Genomic DNA, 23,358 nt, shown 5'->3' with positions numbered 1-23,358 from the left:
ATTTGTTTTCAGAATTACATTAAATATTCTCATGCAATTACTTACTTTAACTTCTTTACGTAACTTTAACGTTTAACAATAATATTTTGTCCAATAGAAAACTATCCCGCCTTATATGAAATATGCGTATGTAGTACAATTTATGAATTTTTAATTATTGTAATTTTATACGATCTTTTATTTTTAAGACTCTTTAAAAAAGTTAACAAAGTTATAGTGAACGTTACGAACGTAAATACCACTAATCGTTTCAAAGATAATTGCTGGAATTAAAGACGTTCGATGGTATTGGAGGTCTCTGCCCGGTAATATGGTCATGGTCATCCAGGCGAATCACCCCAGGGCCTTATTCTGTACCTGACTTAGCTTGACTCACACAGCTTCAGTGGTTCTCTATTAATGAGCATACGTCTGAAGGTAATTTTTATAAATAAAATATAATATATTATACATTCGGTAAAATTAATTTGAAAATTTTAGGATAAAAATTATCAAGATTTCTATATGCTAAATGCGCTTTAAATGATACGCAAGTAAATTTACAAAATTAACAGTTTTATCATATATAAGTAAAACGATTAACAATTATGTATTAGCCATGTAAGAAGAAAAAGAAGAAGAAAAAAAGAAAAGGAAATGAAAACAAGAAGCAAAAGATAAGAAAAGGAATAAGAAGATTTTAAAACATTACTGTCAATGAAGTATAATCTGAATAAGTATTAATAAATGTGAACGTTAAAACACATTTTAACAATCAAAATAAATTTGTGCATGATATGAGCCATATTTGATAAGTTTTATAATAAAATTGATTCGGTCATTTAGCAGGCTGCCCTGACCTAGTTCCGATCGTAACTCCTATCTCCGGCAAAGAGAATAAGAGATGGTGTCCTGAAGTAGTGAAAATTGCCGCAGGGAATTGCCGCCCTCCGAGAGCCACATGCGTATTAACAATAAAAGAGAAAGAGAGAGAGAGAATGCGTAACGAATTACGTTGTCTTGACTGGCGTTTATCAACTTTTGCACTATATCTATAAAGTTTGCGCATCTTTGATGGATGATTACAAAAAAAAAAAAGAAAAAAGAAAAAAAAGAAAAGAAAAAATGGAGAAGCTAATTTGAAAATTAATCAAACGTTCGCATATTTTTATAAATAAATAATCGCACAAAAGAAAAGTTTAAATATTAATAATTAATATTTAATAAAGAATATAAGAAAGTATTATTTTGTAATCAGTATGTAGAATTAATAAGGATCGAGATCGAACGTTCATGATTTAAATAATTTCAGTAGAGATGGTCAATGACTCTGATCACTGAACAGCAAGACTGCATCTATTTCTACCTGATCTATCGCGATGGCGGATATTGTATTATGTTACGACGAGACAGAGGAGGTTGCGTAGCCAATGATGCGAGATGGTGAAGTGCGAGGTCATCTCCACGGACTCTCCTTCAACGATTCAACTCGTGCACTTGTCTGCTATAAATGCAGACCTTGTTGAATAAAAAGGACTGAGAAAAGATACGCAAGGACATACGTACGAGAGAGAGAGAGAGAGAGAGAAAATTAATTCTACACGTAAATGGTACTTCCGAGAATTTCTATTAAATTTGCAAGACGATTTTCGTATATTTTAATTTTCAGTAACATCAATTCCCTCACGATTATTAATTCCATCGTGATTACTTTTCTTTTTTCTTCTTTTTAAACAGGTCCTTATAAAGGATAATTTCGACAAAAATACGCACGAGGACAAAACGATATAGATCTGAAATAATATTATCGAAATAAGGAATAAATTTCAAACGAAATAAAGAATTCACATTTTAGTGCTTCGATCCTTCGGAATAACTCTTACGTAATATACGAAGCCATACACATAAGAGGGAGAACACATATCGATGAGTCAAATGCTTTTACGTAAATGTTAAAGCCAATTTTTGTAGGATACTGCTCTTATTTCACGAGTATTCTTTTTGCTTATTAAAATAATTTCAACGTAACAGGTCATAACCCGTGACTCAATTTAACCTTATTGCTTGCTTTCCAAAGATATGACTCATTAAGTAACAAAGTGACTTATTGATTATAGACATAAAACATAAAGATTATAAGTATGAAAAAGTAAAAAGATTTTGTGGGCATCGTTATAGAGATTACGACATTAAATATGGTATTATTAAAATAATACGAACGTCACAACACAACAACAACAACGAGTGATTTTACTCGTGCGTTAATATAAACAAGTATCCAATAAAGAAAAGCCGTTTGATTTAATTATAATATAATATATAACAGAATAAATTTTATTAAGGAATTCATGTTATTACGTTTTATTGAATATAATATGTTATATTATAATGTACAGAAAGTTATACGTATCTGGATGGTAGAGTGGAAAAGAAAAAAAGAAGAGAAGGAAAGAAAGAACCCTTTCGATAGTGATACGATGAATCTTGTGTATCTCTGTCCTTTCTTACCGCACGTATGGGCATACATCGTACCGGCCGCACTTGACCTATATCTTATTATGCTGGTAGTGTCCGAATGCAATGCACGAAGTGTTTGTGAATAAGCCCGGGGGGCCCCTCTTCGAGATTATCAAGGTTCACCACCACCATAAAAACATCTTTCCTTCCTGCTGTCGTGTTCTCTTTCCTCTTGCTTCCGCAAGATACGACAAGAAGTCAATATACGATTTTACAATTTTCATACATATATATCGGACAGAAAACTATTTCTATTTATATCGTTTTTCATGATTTCTATGCAAAACGTATCTCTCTCTCTCTCTCTCTCTCTCTCTCTCTCTCTCTCTCTCTCTCTCTCTCTCTCTGCAATGTGTATAAAAAATCTTTGCCTATAGACGAATCATACATTGTGTGATTATAAGGACAAACGTGAAATTTTGAAATCACTCTTTTGTTTTTTTTTTTTTCAGGACATAAGAAAATTATTAAACTAGATATCGATAAATCTTGATCGGTATGACGTATCCAGGTGTCTATCGAGGTCCGGTTGGACGCTTTCGACTGCTACCGAGTCTTCCGTTCTTCGGCGTCATTTAGGAAGGTCATGACCTCAGGGTAGCTTTACCATCGCGTAGACTACGATTGCCACATTGTGCGCGTGCGAGCATGCGCGGGAACAAGCGAAAGTATTTAAACAAGTGGAGATGTCTTATGGAAGGCCACTGTCGCTCGAACTGTCACGGATCGCGCAACGTTCCCCTTACTTTCCTCCCTCCCTACAGTCTAAAAAGGAGCACACGCATTCGCCTGCGAACAAGGAGGGGAAGATTCGTTCCTCGTTCTTTTTCCCTTAATTTCCACCCATCCCCCTTCTCAGGTTGTCCTTGTCGCCTCTCAGTGGTCCTCCCTTTAAAGTCGCGCTACTGCTCATAAGAGAGCACAGATTCCTTTAAGAAATCTTGTCGCATCGACGTTCATTCCTTTACATCATCTCCATCTTATCAAGTGGATCATCTGTCGATGATCGATATTAGACGAATTTCATTGATAACGATCTCCACGATAGTATAAGGAATAATGTTAAACGTTAAAGTTACGTAGAAGATAAAGGTTGAACGTCATTTAAAGAGGAAAGAAAAAAGAACAAAAATCTCGTAAAGTTTTACTCGTCTTGAAGGGCTTCGCCCGATAACTCGATGAGAAACCATTGCTCGGCTAAGTCTTACGATATACAACAAACAAATATATAAGCATTTTGCTAATTGGAAAGATGGACGAGCTAGAAGTTCAACAGGAATCCAGAGATATAGTCGGTAACTTGACGTTCTCGCCACCGCCGATGAAAAAGTCCGATACAAGGGACAGTATCTCTTCCGTTGACAGCGATGTTAGTCTTTCTTTCGATAGAAGAGGTTCGAAGGATGAGGAAGCCGATCAATCAGACAGCATGACATCTGATAGCGAAGGAAAATCGACCGAGGCTATCGTGAAGCAACAAAACGGTGAACAAGACTCGGGCATAGATTCTTTGGACGACGTCGCTCAGAAAGAATTAGGCAAACAGAAAATCGTAACATCGAGCAATAAGGAGTCTACTGTTCAAGATCAGCTTGATAATTTTGTCTTGCCTAGCGACGAGTTAAGCGAGAAGATCTGCACTCAGGTAGAATCTTATTTCGCTGATGAAAACATTGTCAAGGATGCTTTTCTTTTGAAGCACGTAAAGAGAAATAAGGAGGGTTACGTCTCGTTGAAACTCGTCTCGAGCTTTAAAAGAGTAAAACATCTTACTAAAGATTGGAGGGTTGTTGGTGCTGCTTTGGCAAAGTCTACCAAATTGCAAGTTAATCCTCAGGGTACGAAATTACGTAGGCTAAATCCTTTACCAGCGTTCGATCAAACGACACCCTCTAGAACGATTTTAGCAGCTAGACTTCCCCTTGAAAGACTTTCTGTCGAATCGGTAGCCGAAATCTTTAAACCATGTGGTGAGATCGCACTCATCAGAGTACTCAAGCCTGGACATCCTGCACCTGCCGAGGTATTGTATTTATGTTTAATTGAAATGAAAAGTAATTTTTTTTTTTTCTCTCGAATCAAATACACCATAAAGAAATTCGATATACGTTTAGGTCCGACAGGCAATCTCAAAGAGACAAGAACTGAAGCCAACCGAGGAATGTGCCATGATTGAATTTACGGATTCGGCATCGGCCAGATTGGCATTAGAAATGAATTTAGGAGATGCGAAAATATTCGAATTACAACAGTCCGACAAGAAAAGAAAACAACAGCTAACGAAGAAGACAATCGTCACGAAATTGACTAAAGAAGATACTTATAATTCATCGAGTTGCGCTAGTGGATCCGAGGCTGAAGATGGAAAAGCAAAATACAAAAGGGCTGTTCATGGATATCCTATATATCACGTTTATCCTGGCCATCCTTTCCAAGGTAAGTTATTATTGATTCGTACATTGATATCGATGATCATCGATCTAATAATTTATCCCAAAATATAAAATAAATCTTTACATTTCAGGTCCACCGTCACCAGATGCATGGTTATCGCGCAGATTGTCTTCCTGTTCAATTTCAGGATCAGAAAACGGCTTTGTTTTTCGCCGTTTATCTTCTAGTTCTGGTTCAAATTGTTCAGATGCTAGCAACTACGGTAGACGATATTCTTCCTGCTCATCCGCCTCCGAGACTGGTTGTTGTCCCATAATTTATCCTCCAGGTTATTATTATCAACAAAACCGACGTTTCTCCTGTTGCTCCGGCGGTTCAGCTTCTAGCAACGAGTGCAACGGTACTTGTTACAATCCTAGTCGCCGAGGTTCAGTGGACTGTGGCCCATTTTTCCGTAGACTATCCACTTGTAGTCGAGATTCGGGTTTCGATCCGGGGGTGAGAAGACTATCTTTATGTTCTTCGATTTCAGAGCAAAATAACTTTTGCCGATCAAGGAATAACAATGGCTTGGCCATGACACACTTGCCTGAAAATGTAACGAGGATGCCTTCTGGTCCTGATGGAACGCGTGGCTTTGGCCGACCTCCTAGAATGAATCCTATCGCACCGACTATGGAACCAGCATGTTAAATATTTCCTTTTTACGACGTGATTTTTTCCGCGTTATAGTGATCTCCAATCATCCTTAAACAGGATATTCTACTAGAAATGAAAATTATTATGCGTTTAGAAAATCTGATATCGTTATATTTTCCCACTTTTTCTCTTGTACGATATAAGAAAATTGGAAAACATTTCAATTGTAAAATTTGTTATATCAGCTATATATTTGAATTCAAATGATAAAAGTTTGTCTATATTTTATGTATATGTATATTGAATGTATGATATGAAAAATCCCCAATGAAATAAGTACAAAAATTTGACAATTAAAGAAAAAAAAAAAAAAAACAAAGTTTCAAATACGATATATTACAGAATTAATTTATTAAATATGACGTAAAATGATGCACTTGTTAAATATATTCACTGAACCATTCATATTGTTAGATCATTGATCTTTTCATTATATTGTTATTACAATCTTTTAATTTATTTTATTTGACATATTAAAACTAAACATGTAATTATTCAATCAAATTATTCTCTATACCATTATAGTAAATATTAATTTTTTATTTTTATTAATCCATTTTGTACATTTATATATATATATATATATATATATATATATATCTTTATAATATTTCCAGATCGATTCAATTTATATTTATATGAAAGTTAAATAAAAAATAAAGCTCCTTTACGTATCTTTTTTTTTTTATAAAAGATATATAAAGATATATATTTTATATGAAAGATAACGAAATACAATATTATTAATAATATGTATAAAAAGAAACAATAAATATATAATGTATGTACATTGAAATTTTACGTTATATATAATACACATAATAATATTTATTTTATATACCATATAAATATGATAAATATATAAGTAATAAGAATATATGATTGTAAGGGAAATAGGATTATGTACTTTCGAATCTATGTACGTAAATACGTATTAATACGAGGTAGAAGTCTTCTGCGAATAAAATTGTGTAGTGAAATTCTTGCGCATTCGTGCATGTATACGAACCTAGCATGACCCGTTTCTGTCGCATCTATGCTCGTGATATTAAGGTTAGGATATGTTTACTTGTTAAATTAGTAAGGATTAACGAACGAAGTCATAAAAAGGAAGAATAAGAAAAAGAAATGTGAAGGTAACGGAATAAATTCTCTTTTAGAAAACATGTTTTTTCCTATTGGATGGCCACGAGTCCTAAATTGTACGGAACCAGATAAAATAAAGGCCATTGTTTGTAATAGAGACAAAATACTTTTTGCCATATTAACGACAGACTTTCTTACCATCTGGTACTGCAAGGTACGATTTGACATTTAATACAAATCATATATATGTAATTATATTATGAAAATTATCCCAACAATAGAAACTCATTATGTCATTTGATATTTTACTTTATTTTACTTTTTCTTTAACAAAGTAATTAAACGCTCTTTTGTAGCCTTGTATACCTATTGTATTTATAAGGCGAACTGCAGATTCATTAAAAAAACACGGAGAAAATATCTTGGTACAATGGAGACCAGATTCCAGTATGTTAGTCATTGCAGTAAGTAAAATCAGGTTAAAAGTATTGATGTAAATTGAGGTAAAAGTGTTAATCATTTGTGATTATTTCTATAGACCTCAGACAGTTACCTGCTGTTTTATCGATTGTCAGACAAAGGTCCAGAAGGAAAAAGTCTTTACGAGCAAAGAGATTCTCCCGTTACAAGCCTAAAACGTGATAGCGCTGAACTTTTCATTAAAGAAGTGATCCCATCTTTAGTTTTATCATTTGTAAGTATATTGATTATAATTAAATATAATATTCGCAATGATTAAAAAACGGACAATTTTTATTTTCAGGAAAAGTCTGCCTGGATAGATGGTGGAATTAGTTCTTTAGTATGTATACGTGATGAACTCATGGTTGCCACAAAAACAAGTCATGTAATACGGCATAAATGGGATGGGACAGTAAATCGGGATTATACACTTGATTTACGTAGAATACCATTTAGCGTAGATCAACAAATATCCACTACAGCTGTACCCCTTACTGAAAACAATGCTTATGTTATGGATATTGAATATTCTCCTTTAGTTGGTGGATTCGCTATTGTTCTTAGCACTGGAAAAGCAGCATTCTTAACAGCTCATTCGTTAAAATTTGACCCAAATGTCAGTTAATATGTTCGATAATTAATGTATTATTAAACTTACATTCAACAGTAATATCTTGTAATATTTCATGCAAATATATTTTAGCAAGTTCAAGGAATTTGGGCCAAGGATGTAGATGATGCCACTTGTGCAGCTGTGAATCATAAGTATCGTTTAATTGCATTTGGAAGAGGAAAGTAAGCATCTCTTATACTTCAACATCAGATATACTGTATATGTCCACAAAAATATAACTTTTGTATTATATTTTTAACAGCTCGGAGGGTATCGTTTATTATATTGATGAAACAACAGGAGCATTGGAAGTATCGCATACGCTAAGTCTCTCTTCAAAAGATTATCCTGGGAGACCGGGTTGCGTTAGATGTCTAAGATGGACTCCTGATAGTTGTGCTATAGCTCTAGCCTGGGAAGGTGGTGGCTTAGCAATCTGGAGTACTTTTGGTGCTCTTTTATTATGCAGTTTGAAATGGGATTATGGTTTGCGGGTAGATTTAACGCGTGATAATCCTTTACATATTCATACAATGGTAAATGAAAATAGATAACAATATGCTAATAGTAATGTAATACCAAAGTTTGGTTGCGTATCATTCTTTAATTTTTCTTTTTTTTTTTTTTTTTTTCTTAGGAATGGTCAGCAGAAGGCTACCAATTGTGGATGTTAAGAGAATCACCAGGACCATTATTAATGGAAGAAAATGGCAATGAACCGACGCACTCATGGCGTTCGCTTATACAATTAGATTTTGTAAAAAGTCCTCTCACGGTTAATCCATGTATGGTAATGTCAAATTTATAAATGTAATTATAAAAAAGTTACTTCTTTATGATAATTCTTTCTTTTTGGAAGGGTCACCATGGACATTTATACTTACAAGGTGAAGACAGACTTTATTTAAATCTTGGTGGTGGTATATCCGCCACCACATCCAATTTTCATATTTCAAATGAATGTCCTGGTGACATTGTAACTCAGACCCTTGCTGGATGCAAACAGTGGTTAGTCGTTCCAATTCCAAGTGCTTATACTGGTTCTAATTGGCCAATAAGAGTAAGTCCATAATTAATTAATAAATATTATAATAAGCTGCTAATATATTATATTCTATAGTATACTGCAATTGACAACGAAGGTTTAAGTATTGCTGTAGCTGGTAGAACAGGCTTAGCTCATTATTCTTTACCATCTCGTAAATGGAAACTTTTTGGTAATGAAAGCCAAGAAAGGGATTTCATAGTAACTGGTGGATTATTATGGCATCGTGGTTTTTTGATAGCAAGTAGTTATTCCCTTTTGGATGATAGAGATGAGATTAGGATGTATCCACGTGATACTCGTCTCGATAACAATTATGTAAAGAGTATTAGAATGCCATCTCAAGTATTATTACTCAATACACTTAAAGAAAGGCTTCTGACATTTTGTGCTAATGCACAGATTAGTATTTATGATATAATATTGGATGGAAATGGAGGTAAGTTGAGGTAAAAAATCTATATCGTAAAGTTTATGTAAGGAATGAATATCAACGAAATGTAATTATTGTTAAAGAAATGGAAGATATAGAATTAACTAGAATACAAACCGTGGATATTAGTGGACTTTGTGTGCATCCTGCTTGTGTTGTAAGTGCAACATTAACAACAATTCGTGCAGAAACAGCTGGGAGTCATCCACATCCTGAAAGTCTCTTACTCAATGTTTCTGGACGACTTTTGATGGTTCAGCGGGAACATTGCACCGATAATCCAGATGTTGTGAGTATTTATCATTGGCGATTATTGGAAAATTGATAATTAACTTAATTTCTTTTACAGCTTTTCACGTGTAGTCCTCCAACGGTGTTAGCTTCGTGCGTCGAAAATGTATGGGTTCCATGGCGGTCAAGAAGGGACAAGCCTCATTTAACTGAAGCATTATGGTTGTTTTGTGGTGCTCATGGCATGCGTGTCTGGCTTCCGTTATTTCCAAGAAATCACCAAGAAAAAACACATACATTTATGAGTAAACGAATAATGCTGCCTTTTCACTTGTGTATTTATCCACTGGCTATATTATTCGAGGATGCAATCTTATTAGGAGCTGAAAATGACACTGTGCTGTTTACATCTGATACTAATTCTCCCTTCTCACTGCCTTTTAGTTTATTGGAATTAACGGTATATATATACGCATACACACGCACACACGCACACACGTATATACTTTTACGATTTTGAACTATTTTATCTAACATCATTTTCATATTTTAGAGTCAAGTTTATCTTCACCAAATATTGCGACAACTCATTCATAGAAATTTAGGATATCATGCATGGGAAATAGCACGTTCTTGTTCTGCACTGCCATATTTCCCACATTCCTTAGAATTATTACTTCATGAAGTACTTGAAGAGGAAGCAACGAGCAAAGAACCAATTCCAGATGCTCAACTACCATCCGTAGTAGAATTCATCCGAGAATTTCCGGGAGTATGGGCAAGAGCAGTTGTGCAATGTGCAAGAAAAACTGAAATCGCACTTTGGCCATATTTATTTTCTGTCGCTGGACCACCTAAGAAACTATTACAAGATTGTTTACAAAGACAACAACTTGACACTGCTGCGAGCTATTTAATCATATTACAAAATCTCGAGCCATCAGCCGTTAGTAGGCAACATGCTACTTTATTATTGGATGCTGCTTTAGAACAAGGAAGATGGGAACTCTCAAAAGATCTTGTTCGTTTTTTAAGAGCCATTGGTAATAAATAAATGAGAAATTTTATTAAAAAATTATATATTAAATATTACATATTTATCTAATATCTATCATAATTATCTTAAAGACCCAAATGATGTGGAGTCGCCTCGTACATCTTGGGGTGGTACAACTAAGTTAGGAGGGCATACACAAACTCCTCCTTTATCACCTCATGAAGACGACTTGTCTCTCGTATTAGGAACCATGCAAGTATCTAGGAGTCGTAGCTACAGTACTACAGCAACACCAAAAGTACAATCTGAATCAATGGCTAAAGATATTGCACCATCGTCTATGTTAGAAAAGACTAGGAATGTTGTGATGAGACGAAAAAAATCTGTACCAACTGTTAAAATCGAAAAGTCTGATACCAAGTAAGTCTGAAATGAGTTAATTAAGATCTATTTCTTTTTTTTTTTTTTTTTCTTTTTTAACCGTAATACCGGTATTGATTGAAACGTACTATTTTTTATTTTAATTTACAGAGAAAGTTCAGCCGAAGAATTCTTCATTGATGTTATCTTACAGCGTCATGCTCGTCGATTACTTTCAGCTCGCAGATTACTAGATTTGGGAAGATTTGCTGCCCATTTAGATTTTCATCTGGTAACATGGCTTGGTAGAGAACGCGATAGAGCAGCTAAGATTGATGACTTTATTGCTGCTTTGAAAGCAGTACATGAAGATTTTGCATATCCGTATCCAATTTTGTCGCTTCCTAATTTACAAAGATTTAGAAGATCCAGCTTGACATCGTTACGATCAATAAGATCTATAAATCTTGAAAGTCCTGAAGATGAAACAGTGACCCCAAATTTTGCTATTGATTTACCAGATAGTGGATATACAAGTTTACCTAGTGGCAGACCTCCTTACACTAGCTTGGTGTCTCCTGTTGCTAGCTTAGAAACACAATTTCCTGCCACTGAAGCGAAATTAACTCCAAATATGTTGCATGGTAATATTAAGTTTTTCATGCAAATAAAAAGATGTCTCTGTGTGTGTGTGTGTGTAAAAAGATTATATAACTAATAAGTAGTAATATTTATTTGAATAATTTATTATTTTAGATACGAGTAGCGTAATTAGTGACGCTAGTACAATCTGGCGTGATGATGCCGAATCCATTGTGGGAACTGGTGTGGGTACAGTGTGTTGGGTATCTTCGGAACCAATAGAACCAACAGAAATTCATTTAGCTTCGCATTGTGCCCCAGTTAGCAGAGCAGAAGTACAACTTAGGTATCTCTTACAATTGTTCCTTGAAGGTGGTTGTTTAGGATGGGCAGCGATATTGGCTGTGGTTTTAAGAGATGCACCAGCTATGTCAAGAACTGTAAGAGCAGCACACGCACCAATGCAAACCCTTGAATCTATAACGAATTTGAGAGATGGACTTTTGACTCTTACTAGATGGTCTCAATCAGAATGGTACGTCGGTCTGTAATTAATTATTATATTATATGAACAAAAAAGGAGATAGAAGAAATTTCTTTATTATTTTTACAGTTTGGGGTATAGACCATTTATATCAAGTATACAAGGACAAATATCACTTTTGTGTAGATTAGTATTGAATAAACAACAGCAGGAACAAGAGCAAATACCAGAAAATCCTTCACCCGGGCCAGTTCCGACTGTCAACAATAATCAACGCGGTAATCCATCTCGTTCTCGACACTCTTCTATTAGTCATGCATCTGCTAGTACTCCATTGGAGGAAGAACGATCGCGTGAATCATCTGTATGCGTAGAGGAAACTGGATTTCGAGAAAATTATAATAATCTCAATACTATAGAGCGTTCCTCTGAACAATCTACTTGTATAATCTGTTAAACTAATACCATTAGAATGTTCATAGATCTCCATAGTTTATTATAATTGAAACTCAGAAATTCTATTCTGAAATTATGGGGATATGTCTTTAATAATGTTTGAATTAAACAAGTTCTATTGAAGAAGAAAAAAGAAAAATCTAGGTGTTAATTAATTACTGAAGTAATTAAAAATCTTTTTGAAATAGGATCTCTGAATATATAATTTGAATTTTTTTGCATCTAAACTAATTTCTTACATATATAATTGTCATGAATCTGTTGAAAAAGAAATTGGCGAAACTATTATTTCAAATATAGATTTTAATACAAATCAATGTAAATCTTAAATACCTCAAAAATAATCACTTTTACAATACATATTTTCATTGTACGCAACATGAAATTTATCATAGAAGACATTAGTAAGATAGATAAATACAATAAGTTGTACGTTTGTTTTATAGAAGGAAATTAGATATAGCTTTCATTCAGTATTTAATATAAGGAAGCAATTTCATTTCTCAGAATTGGTATATTAAATATTGTTACATTAAAGACTGGGAAATAGGAGTGCAAACATATTTAGTATAACAATCGTATAATCATTTAGAGATTGCAAACATTTATATTTAAAAAGAAATCAATTTCAATTGAAATTTTTCTTTTAATATTTCATATTTAGTTAAGAATGTAGCAATACTACGTTGACCTTGATATAATTATGAAGCAAAAGATACATATGATGATCTCTATAGATTTGTCACATTGTACCTGTATTATACAATTTTTTGTTTTGGACATTTCTTATATACAAACTTTTAAAACTCATTTTTATGAATTGAACTATTCAAATTCATAGATTTTCTTTATAAAATTAAAACTATTGACTATATAAATTTACCATTGATATTTTGAGAATATATAATAACAGGAGTACCTCATTAATATATATCCTCACATAGGAAATATTTATGTTATTCAAACTTTTTAATTTGACAAAAGATATGCATGATATATACGTATGAAAAAGGGTTTGCTTAACATGAAAAAGAAAAAAAAAATATAATACTTACAATTTTAGAAAGAAATTAATGTATTTGTTTACAGGAATTGTAATGTATGCAGTTTATATGGATTATTACTATAATTACTATGCTATACCATGCTATAATGATTAAATTAGTACAATTGAAAATAACATCAATAAATAATCTTCTTTTCAAGAATAATTACAGGAGAAGATCTATCAATACTGTGTCAATGATCATTATTTTGTAATATGTTGTAAAATGTGATATTAATTTTTTTTTTTTTTTTGTAACAAAAGAAAAAAAGACTATTACATTGATATGTCTGTTGTACGGTAAATGAGAAAGATGCAAAGTGTAAAACACTTGTCTAATTATTATTATAACTAAATATAAATGGAATTTTTATCAGCATTTTACATGAGCTAATATTGCAATAATATCAATGAATATAAAATAATGTAAAATATTAATAAGTTATTTATACATGCTGTAATATAGATATCCATAAATACACGTTATATTTTCACAACATTTATTGCAATCTATACTTTGTTTATAAACAATTGGTACTTCCATTTAAGGCTGCTTTATTAATCCCTGGTTTTTTAATCATTTACTAAAAAGATAAAGATTCTACAACCAATGTGTAGTACATTGGGAAGCATCTAAATTCATAATTTAGGAAAAATCTACCTTAGATTCTCGGCGCTAAAAATGATTATGGTTTTTTTTTTTTTTTTTTTATTGTATCGATGTAAACGAAAATAATGGACTAAATTATTCTTTTTTTATTTGATAATTTGGTAAGGTATAACTATCCGATCTCTTATATTTATTTCCTTAACTGATGGCTGATGTGAATTTCGCGGTAATCTTTGTTAGAATAGGGCACAGCAGCATATATATATATATAAATAATAAATATATATATATATATATATATATATAAGGTATATACATTTGTCGATTATTTTGTTCAAAATTAATAATTATTATATATTATTTTTAATAAAGATCAAAACACGAGTTCATTATCTCCCAGAGATCTTTTTCCCAGCGCTATTTTGTCATGGTTTTCTCTGTAGGAATTCACTTCATATTATTATATACATATGAGAGACTAAAAAGAGTGAGCTCACAATCTACTCTAAACACATGAACATAACCGAACAAGCTTATACATCGATACAATAGATGCATGATGGGAATACCATTCTTCGCTTCTCTTATTCTTCGTAGTTCATATTTTGTCCATACCTGTCGCTGAAGTCACACACGTTTTGAACAACAGGTAGTGAATAACCTTGGCGTTTGTATATAAATATGCGAATGTTCGCATAAGTAGCAGCATACCGGTTAAAAAAGAAGACATATATACATACATATATTCATGTGTACATATTAAATAAACTTCGTTATTAAATAACGTTATAAATAATCATTAACCTAATTAAAATTTGTTATAAAAATGACATTACAGTTTTATAACATAGACCCATTTCGTGTTAATCCATCGTATACAAAACAGACAGAATTAATTTTACGTAATGTAGGGGCTGGTAATTTATTAAAGGAATGTCAAAAACGAAATATATCGAGTAATGAACTGCATATGCTAACTAAACAAGATTTTATACATTTAGGTATTTGATGTTTTATTCATTACTAATGTCACAGATGTATAGATAAATATATGAACCTATAAATATTTGTATGTTTAAATAATAGGTGCTGATGAAAATCTGGCAGAAGAATTGTTAAATCGACTAAAAATTGCATCAAAAAATAATCTCCACATAAAATTAGTGATGCAAAACAAGTATTTTAATTTTTTAAATCATCGCTTCTTTTCTAATAATAACCAATATTAATTATATTTTACAGATTTGAAGATGTCATTAAAATGATTGAAAATAATAACAAACAATTGAATTTTATTAATATGTATATTAATTACATTCGATTAAAACTTATGACGTCAACGAAGAATTTTTACATTGAAGTAGATGAACTACTAACTGTTACTTCAGTTTTATCCATAGGTATAACGGAAACTCTTATTGAAGTAGATGATATGGAGAAAGCTATAAAAGAATTATACGCTTTAGTTCCAAAAGTATGTATTAAAATAAAAGAGATATTTTTTGTGTGACAATATTTAAGTTTCAAAAGTAATGATAAAAATTATTGTATTATTGTAGGATGATAAACCGAAGAAGACAAAACGTTTCATATATTTCTCTGCATTGTTTGCTGGATTAGGTTTAGTAATATGTTTGGCATTACGTATACGAAAAGTCTGAACTTTCACCTATATATATATATATAATTCTTTTTTATATAGAAACATTTTTTTGTCAATATTTTATTATTATATATGATAGGAATGATATATGATAAGAAAATAAAAATTAATCTAATTTTCTTTCATTTACTTAAAGCTTCAAGTTTTAGTTTGGAAATGTCATATAAGTTGAACAAATAAATAAATGAAAGGAAATTTTTTATAAAGTACTTTTATAAATCTGTTTGTAAATTTATTCTCCTTTTTGATAACTTTTGAAATCTAATAATATATATATAGTTTAATACACATGAGAAAAAAAAAAAAAGAAAAAAAATGAAGAGATAAATAAAATATGCAGCACTATAGAAAAATATTGTGTAAGTAAGTTCTTTTATATGTCATGTAGTTGTTGATATAAAACACAGTATAAAATACAGTGAAAGAGCATTATTCATTTTAGAGATGATGTATCACACACACACACAAACTATATATTGATAATATATAATTGTTAATATAATTATATATTAATAATTTATTATGTACTAATATAATTATACATTTACATTTTAACTGTACAATTATTTCCCTCGTTGAATTCTTTAATATCTAAAAATAGTATTTTATACTGTTTTATTCTAAATTGTATTTTTCTGGTGAAGTGGATCTGTCGAAAAATGATTCATTATAATATTATTGAAGTATATTATTATATGTTTTATATATACATGAAATAATTACAGATACTTACGCTTCTTCTAAAAGTTGTAATACATGTTTATGTTCTATTCCTTCTAGCCATAAATTAAGTAATTCCTCACGTTTACAGCTTAATAATTGTTTACAAGCATTTAAATTTTCTTTTACAGCATGAATTTTCTCTCTTGCTGCAGTAACTCTTTCAGATAGAGTACTAAATATCTAAATAAATAAGTAATAAATAATCAATGAATACATGATGAATTAATGAAGAAATAATGAATTATGCCAATTTATAATTAACTAATACGACTTACTTGCATAACCTCCATAAGATCTTGCTCATGCAATGAAACTAATTCGTCTAATCTTTGATCACTTCGCTTATATTCTTTTTCTAATTTAGCTTTCTCAATCTCTCTTTGTTCATTTGTTTCAGAAGCAGAAAGTGCTCGTATTACTGAGATTAGTAAACCGCTCTATAAAATATGTAGATATATTTGCTTCATTTTTATGAATGTTTTTTTTTGTTATAATTATTAAATTTACCGTTTCTTTAGTGGGTTTAATTCCACGTGGAGGTTTAATGGGTGCACTTGCATTCATTCTGTGATATCAAACAAAATCTGATTGTAACAAGAAATAAATTGTATAAACCCTCGTGTTTATCATGAAACTAAAAGGTTATACTCATTTTGGTTATATTTCATTGGAAATAACATAATATTTGTTAATAGTATAAAAATTATCTATTCATATATTAGTATCTTATACTTATATGCAGTTAGTTTTAACATTCAAATGAACACCTATCATTTTTGAAAAGACGTCTATCAAATGTCACACTTGTTTTCACTTGCTTTTTCGTAAACTTTAAAAGAATCGGGAATAACCAAAAGTAACCAAGACGGACAAATGGCTATAATATTACAGAACTACGCCTAGCGGTAGATTCGAGGAAATCTCTACAGTCTCGCTTCGTGATTATGATTAAGACTTTTGCTTAAGCTAAAATTGATAAATCGTTTGTAAAATGGTAAATAATTTTTATTTCTAACTGAACGTTTATTTCATAAAATAAGAGCATGATAATACCCGTGTATTCAATGTATTTTTCTACGAATTAATTATATTCATGAGTTTATAGATGGAAAAGATCGGCTTTTTATAATGAAAGTGAGGTTAAATTTGTCGAATGCCTCTCGTGGCACTCACTTATTTTATTGCGTCATATTATATTCCATTAAAAAAACATAGTTTTTCATGCTTTCTAAATATTGCTGATAATTTTTTAATTACATGGATATACATATATATACATATACATATATATATATATATATATACATACACACGTATATCCCTGTGTTATGCTTCTTAGTAAGAATTGGGAAATATTTATGTATATGCATGTATATGATACAAATGAATTATCTATAAATAATTATAGTTTATAAGAAATTTGTAGTAAGAATTTTTCATTAATAGTTTCAGAATTTCGTGACATGCAGGATTAATTTAATAGGTATTGCTCGGTCCACACAATCACAGAGGAGATTTAGAAATGGCTCGAGAGAACATTCTTCATCGCGCCATCCATTGTTACGAACAACCTGTTTTCATTTACCAGATATACAAAGTTTATCAGTGAGTTTTTTCTTCTCTATTACCAAAGCCATTTTCCTATATAACTAACAATATATTATGTTTATTTAGATTCGTTCATATTCAAATCCAGCACGAAGACCCAGTTTCTTTACTCAATTTGTTGAAAATATTAAACAAGAAATGCAGAAAAATAAAGAGATGAAAGAATCATTAAAGAAATTTCGTGAAGAAGCAGAGAAATTAGAACAGTCAGAGGCGTTGCGTTCAGCGAGACAAAAATTTCAAGCAGTTGAATCTGAAGCCTCCAAAGGATCCGAAGCCATAAAAGAAAAATTGGACAGTCTAAAAGAAAAAGTATGTATATATACAATTAATGAACCCCTGATAACAGTATCAATGTATTATTTTGTAATTTTATCGTATCGACGTTGATATTCTCTTATTATAGGTACAAGAAGTTATTGAGGAAGCAAGTAAATCTGAATTAGGCAAAAAGGCAGGACAATTGGGTGAGGAAATAACTAAATCGGCGAAAGGGGCAGCAGAAACGATTTCGGAAAAAAGTCAAGCACTTGGAAAAACAGGAGCTTTCCAAACTATCTCACAGACAGCAGAGGTTGTAAGAAAAGAGTTAGATCATCAAGGAATGCAAGGTTTTATATTGATTATATATTAATACATGTATTTAGATATACAGGCATTTATCGTTTTATTGTTCGATACAGGAAGAGTTTACGTACCACTTACTAAATTAAGAAAAAGAAAAGAAATAGTAGATATATCTTTAGATGAAAAGCAGTTTCAACCTAATATGGATGCACGAGGAGTTGAATTGCATAAAGATTCTAAATTTTTTCAGTCTTGGCAAAATTTTAAGGTACCTTCTCATTTAACTTAATAATTTTTTATTTATTTCCCTTTTTCTTTCTTTTTTTTTTCTTTTTCTTTTTTCTTTTGTTTTTAATTAATCACATCAATTTCATATTTAATTAACTTTTTTTTGCATTTTATTTTTCTACAAGGATAACAATCCATATATGAATAAAGTATTGGATTGGAAAATCAAGTATGAAGAATCGGACAATCCTGTAATTCGTGCTTCCAGATTTTTTACCGAAAAAGTTAGCTATATGGTTGGTGGTATGTTCCAAAAGACAGATTTGTCGGAGACATTAACGGAAATTTGTAAGCTGGATCCAAGCTTTGATAAAAATCAATTTTTAAGAGATTGCGAGGTAGATATTATACCAAATATACTTGAAGCTATGGTTAGAGGGGATCTTGAAATTTTAAAAGATTGGTGTCACGAGGCCGCGTTTAATGTAATATCGCAACCTATTATGCAAGTACAAAAATTGGGATATCATTTAGACAATAAAATCTTAGGTATGATCATTATTATTATAAAGTATATTTCAATACAAGACGAGTAGTTTTCAAATTTAAATATTATTTATTTTCAGACATTGAAAATGTAGATCTTTTAATGGGTAAGATGATGGAACAAGGTCCAGTTTTATTGATAACGTTTCTCAGCCAACAGATACTATGTATAAGAGATAAAGATAATAACATAATTGAAGGAGATCCTGAAAGAGTGATGCGTTTCAATTACATTTGGGTATTATGTCGCGATCCAACGGAACTCAATCCAAAAGCTGCTTGGCGTTTACTTGAAATTAGCTGTTCGAGCGTCAAGCAATTTGTATAGTGCACTGGTTCTAGATTAAATTCATATTTTATTTCCGGATAATTGATGTCAAAAGCGATTAAAAGTTGTTTTAGACGTTTCTTTGTTTTTTTTCTACAATGGAACAGCACATAATGGTTGGAATCATTTTCTCCTAAATAAGCTGACTGTTATAGTTACAATTATCAAATATTTCTTCATATAATGTCGGATTAAAAAAGTACCGTCATATAAAAAGACATCATTTAAAACAAAAATTCTTTTCTTGCTTCTTAAAAAAAAAAAAGAAGATCAAGAGAGAGAGGTATCTCTTACACGGTACGTGTAATTTTTACGTGAAGAATATAATTCTATCATTTGAAAATAATTGAAAGAATCGATCGAAAGTTAACATGGACATTAACATGAAAAATGAATAATTGAGCACCGATGTATGCCTATTATTTTAAAACTATACCATATAACATGGTAGAGATGTGTATACATTCATGTAACATAATTTTGTATACATACCTTACAAATTTTAGTTGTATGATCTCTGTATATATGCGATTGCTTTCATTAAGAATATCTATAATAAACAATAGACTACTTTGTTAGATCCATGATGTTTTTTAACCTTTGTTATACTAACAGCTATAGATAGACACGTTGAACAAGTTCAACATTTAATTTTGTATATTGCGATAATATGAAATAGTAAGACGATTGTATTAAATTTAGTTAAACATGTAATTAGATATGAACTATTTGCTATTTAAGTGTGTACATATTTACAAGATATTATTTATATTCCACGATGTACAGTATCTAACTTCTTTGCAACAGTGTTAATTTATTTTGAAAAACCATGGGAAACAGATTAAAATTATCTATTATCACAAGCTGAAATAAAATGTCATTATTTGATAAATATTAATATCACAAATACATATCCCAACATTCGATATAATTACAAATATAAAATTTCCATTGTTACAGAATACACGTATACACAATCTGTATGGAACTTAAAATTACATTATCTTATTATAATTCTGTAAATTCATAGTATATACGTGAATTTTCTTTTCTTTTTTTTTTTTTTTTTAAACTTATAAATTAATTCGTTGATCATTTTTCTATTTTTTTTTTTTGTTCTTCCTTGTCGATTCTTTAACATCTACGTTGGATCTCATTTGGCGATTATATCAGCGACCTTGAGATTTCTATCTGCAAATATTGAAATAGAAATGAAAAATCTAGGATATAAAAATAAATTCTTATCATACAGAGATTGAAATGTATCGTAAATTTGTTACTATCGGAACGTTATCTGTAAAAAGACATAGTCTTAGAGATTTTTTCTTAGATCGATTCGTTAAAAGAAGTCTTATAGGATTCGAAATGGCGTTAAGGTATGCGCGTATATTACGTCAGAATTTGGAGGTTTCGTAGATATCGTGGGAACCTGTTTCGATAGTTCTTAATGGTCATGTATGGATGCTTCCGATCAAAATCACGTGCCGATTTTACAGCTATGTATGAACGAAAAAAGAAAAATAAAAAGAACAAAATTTTATTTCATCAAGTTCTGACGTGATTTTCTGTAGAAAAAAGAAAAAAGAAAAAAACAGAAAAAGAAAGAATCACAATAGTATAGAATTTAACAGCGTAATAACACATTCTCCATTCGAGATATCAAGTTGATCTGATCCAGGACATTAGCTCGGAGAAACTTTCACGTACAAATCGTTATCCGGCATCAAAGTTCATTGTAACTTTCAAGAGTTATTTCTGAATGAAAGGTCTTTTGTAATAGCGATAGCGTATTTCAAATATTGTTTTCGATGTATTAAAACTTCATTTCCATCCTTTTTATCGTATTTAACGATCTTACGATATTTAATTGGTACCAGCATGGATAATTAAAATTTTAATTAAAATTAAAATTTTCCTTAATCTTGCAAGATCATGTATCTTTTTGTATTTTCTTAAATAAATCAATTTGATCGTCAAATGAATACATACACGTTGGATGGAAACGCGATAATGATCGACATAAAAAAGGACATAAAAAACATACATAGGATCGAATTTTAAATAAGAAGATTTTCATTCAAAAGAATGTGAAAGAAAGGAAAAAAAATAAGCGAAGAACATGGTTCGTCTTGTATATACCTGCGTATCGATATACCGTTGTGTATCATTCTCCTTTTATTTGCATACAATTTCAGCGCACCCTGTTCAAAGGAAGAAGAAAGGATGACGAGGAGGTGGAGGAGGAGGAGGAGAACGAAGATGAGGAGGAGGAGGAGGAGGAGGAGGAGGAGGAGAACAAGGAAAAGAAGGTAGGAAAGGTGTAGACGGTCAATCGGTGCCAGAGTACCGTTGGATCTGAATGGAGCTTGAGAGAGAGATAGCTTTCGGTTTCCCTACACAGCATCCGTTCTCGGTCGTTGCTGCACCTTCAAAGTTGTGTGTCGCAGCTGGGGCTCTCCTTTAACCCCTTCCACTTTTCTCTCGCTGTTACCTCGCGCAACGCATTATTTCACGCTCGTGACTTGCCGAGCTAACTACCGCGAAACCATCCTCGATAGGACGGATTTCTCCTTCGAAGGAAAAAAAAAAAAACATTCGATGTTCGTTTCCTTGATCGAGTTTCTCTCCTTTTTTCTTTTTTTTTTTTTCCACTTAATTACCCTATCTCAAAGTGCATTAGAAAAGAGCGGTTAAAGTGTGTGAGCGCGGGAGCATTCGAGCATTCATGAACCACGTGCACCTGCAGGTGCACGTAGGCGTTAACAGCTGCCGGTGATCCTTTCGAACCTTTTAACCAACGAATTTTCTTTGAAATATCCGTTCAGGGATAGTGAAATGTATCATTCTGGTGTGGGTATTTTGGATCGAACGTTTTTTACGTCGACGAGCTATCAGGTACGTTAGATTTTATATTCATTTTTTCTTCATATTTTAAACAAAAACGAAAATGGAAGGAAATGTATTGGTTATCTCTTCGCGAAAACTTCACAGGTACGTTCATCATTTTTAATTCGACTACGGTGCTATGTAGAGTTCATTTTTTACTTTGGTTGAACTCGATCGTTGATCGAGCATCAAGTTTGCCGAGCGTGACATAGCCGAGCGTTTACACAGATCGTGAATCGCGTTACAAGCTTTATACATGCTTGACGATCAATTTGCAGACGGTTCACTGATATAGATAGGTACCTCCTAACATACTTTCCGATACTTTCTTCTTGTGGTCGCGAGTGAGTGTATTTGAAGTATGTCAACGTGCTGCTACAGAAAGAGACCATTCGACTGCCTTTCAGCGGTATCATTCCATGCGAAATCGATTATTTTTTAGAGTAACATTTCTCCTTCTGCGTTTTCAATATGTGTGGATTTCTTGTGATTTTTTCTTCTTTCCTTTTTTTTTCTTCTTGAATCGAGAATTTCATTATTATTGAAGAAATGCCAACGAAGGGTCTGGAGGCGGCAGATGTCCTTGTGGCCCTCGAGTCAAAGCTCGCTTATCTTCCTGGTGGACGTGATCGCGAGGGACGACCTTTGATAGTGGTCAACGTCCCATCTGAACTTCAGCCGACAACGAAACCACGCTTGGAATCGATCATCTTATACTTCTTGTCGATTTTCAGGTAATCGATAAATAATATCGATCATTTGTTAAAAAAAAAAAAAAAAAGAAAAAAAGACAAATAATGACGACTATTATTGCAT

General features: G+C 31.8%; 5 protein-coding genes and 1 long non-coding RNA gene across 18 annotated transcripts in view; 4 read left to right on the top strand and 2 right to left on the bottom strand.

Annotated features, from left to right (window-relative positions):
* The first annotated feature begins 198 nt into the window (after positions 1-198).
* On the top strand, positions 199-5,923 carry LOC124430783 (la-related protein 6). Of its 2 annotated transcripts, XM_046977814.1 has the most exons (7): positions 199-417; positions 481-1,589; positions 1,717-2,613; positions 2,949-4,519; positions 4,611-4,932; positions 5,021-5,290; positions 5,423-5,923. In XM_046977814.1, exons 4-7 carry the CDS (start codon positions 3,749-3,751, stop codon positions 5,581-5,583), a joined length of 1,524 nt encoding a protein of 507 aa, XP_046833770.1. In that variant the 5' UTR covers positions 199-417; positions 481-1,589; positions 1,717-2,613; positions 2,949-3,748; the 3' UTR covers positions 5,584-5,923. The 2 variants fall into 2 exon arrangements, with proteins under 2 accessions (XP_046833770.1, XP_046833769.1); XM_046977813.1 differs by having other exon boundaries at positions 5,021-5,923.
* Positions 5,924-6,402: 479 nt separating this feature from the next.
* On the top strand, positions 6,403-13,882 carry LOC124430550 (guanine nucleotide exchange factor subunit Rich). Of its 2 annotated transcripts, XM_046977316.1 has the most exons (17): positions 6,403-6,642; positions 6,750-6,889; positions 7,032-7,139; positions 7,214-7,369; positions 7,439-7,753; positions 7,841-7,932; positions 8,013-8,286; positions 8,388-8,540; positions 8,610-8,810; positions 8,871-9,234; positions 9,312-9,517; positions 9,578-9,919; positions 10,013-10,502; positions 10,588-10,876; positions 10,988-11,460; positions 11,573-11,933; positions 12,012-13,882. In XM_046977316.1, the coding sequence occupies exons 2-17, from the start codon at positions 6,755-6,757 to the stop codon at positions 12,337-12,339; spliced, it is 4,287 nt and encodes a 1,428-aa protein (XP_046833272.1). In that variant the 5' UTR covers positions 6,403-6,642; positions 6,750-6,754; the 3' UTR covers positions 12,340-13,882. The 2 variants fall into 2 exon arrangements, with proteins under 2 accessions (XP_046833272.1, XP_046833271.1); XM_046977315.1 differs by having other exon boundaries at positions 6,403-6,889.
* Positions 13,616-14,990, bottom strand: LOC124430562. The gene is made up of 2 exons (XR_006943802.1): positions 14,045-14,990; positions 13,616-13,984 (listed from the first exon to the last, which is right to left on the bottom strand). It is a non-coding gene; the product is annotated as an uncharacterized LOC124430562 (long non-coding RNA).
* Positions 14,991-15,265: 275 nt separating this feature from the next.
* LOC124430560 (exocyst complex component 4) lies at positions 15,266-17,238 on the bottom strand. 3 transcript variants are annotated; one of them, XM_046977332.1, is made up of 5 exons: positions 17,147-17,238; positions 16,887-16,944; positions 16,655-16,816; positions 16,390-16,559; positions 15,266-15,435 (listed from the first exon to the last, which is right to left on the bottom strand). In XM_046977332.1, exons 2-5 carry the CDS (start codon positions 16,941-16,943, stop codon positions 15,384-15,386), a joined length of 441 nt encoding a protein of 146 aa, XP_046833288.1. In that variant the 5' UTR covers position 16,944; positions 17,147-17,238; the 3' UTR covers positions 15,266-15,383. The 3 variants fall into 3 exon arrangements, with proteins under 3 accessions (XP_046833288.1, XP_046833287.1, XP_046833289.1); XM_046977331.1 differs by having other exon boundaries at positions 16,887-16,963; positions 17,147-17,210; XM_046977333.1 differs by adding an exon at positions 16,205-16,305 and having other exon boundaries at positions 16,887-17,207.
* Positions 17,237-20,526, top strand: LOC124430555 (mitochondrial import inner membrane translocase subunit TIM44). The gene is made up of 7 exons (XM_046977324.1): positions 17,237-17,373; positions 17,826-17,984; positions 18,054-18,299; positions 18,394-18,598; positions 18,671-18,822; positions 18,968-19,331; positions 19,409-20,526. Exons 1-7 carry the CDS (start codon positions 17,371-17,373, stop codon positions 19,654-19,656), a joined length of 1,377 nt encoding a protein of 458 aa, XP_046833280.1. The 5' UTR covers positions 17,237-17,370; the 3' UTR covers positions 19,657-20,526.
* A 1,400-nt stretch (positions 20,527-21,926) lies between these two features.
* Positions 21,927-23,358, top strand: part of LOC124430549 (titin) — a 38,018-nt gene continuing 36,586 nt past the window's right edge. For 3 of the 9 annotated variants that reach the window (XM_046977307.1, XM_046977306.1, XM_046977308.1), the window contains exon 1: positions 23,090-23,276. In XM_046977307.1, the coding sequence (XP_046833263.1) occupies positions 23,092-23,276 (185 nt within the window). In that variant the 5' untranslated portion in view covers positions 23,090-23,091. Of the gene's footprint in view, positions 22,552-23,076; positions 23,277-23,358 lie in introns of those variants that run through there. The other 6 variants (XR_006943793.1, XM_046977312.1, XM_046977314.1 and 3 more) reach the window with 5 other exon arrangements.

The sequence above is a fragment of the Vespa crabro genome, chromosome 19 (assembly GCF_910589235.1).
Source record: "Vespa crabro chromosome 19, iyVesCrab1.2, whole genome shotgun sequence".
Classification (NCBI taxonomy): domain Eukaryota; kingdom Metazoa; phylum Arthropoda; class Insecta; order Hymenoptera; family Vespidae; genus Vespa; species Vespa crabro.
This window is presented reverse-complemented; position numbering and strand designations above follow the sequence as displayed.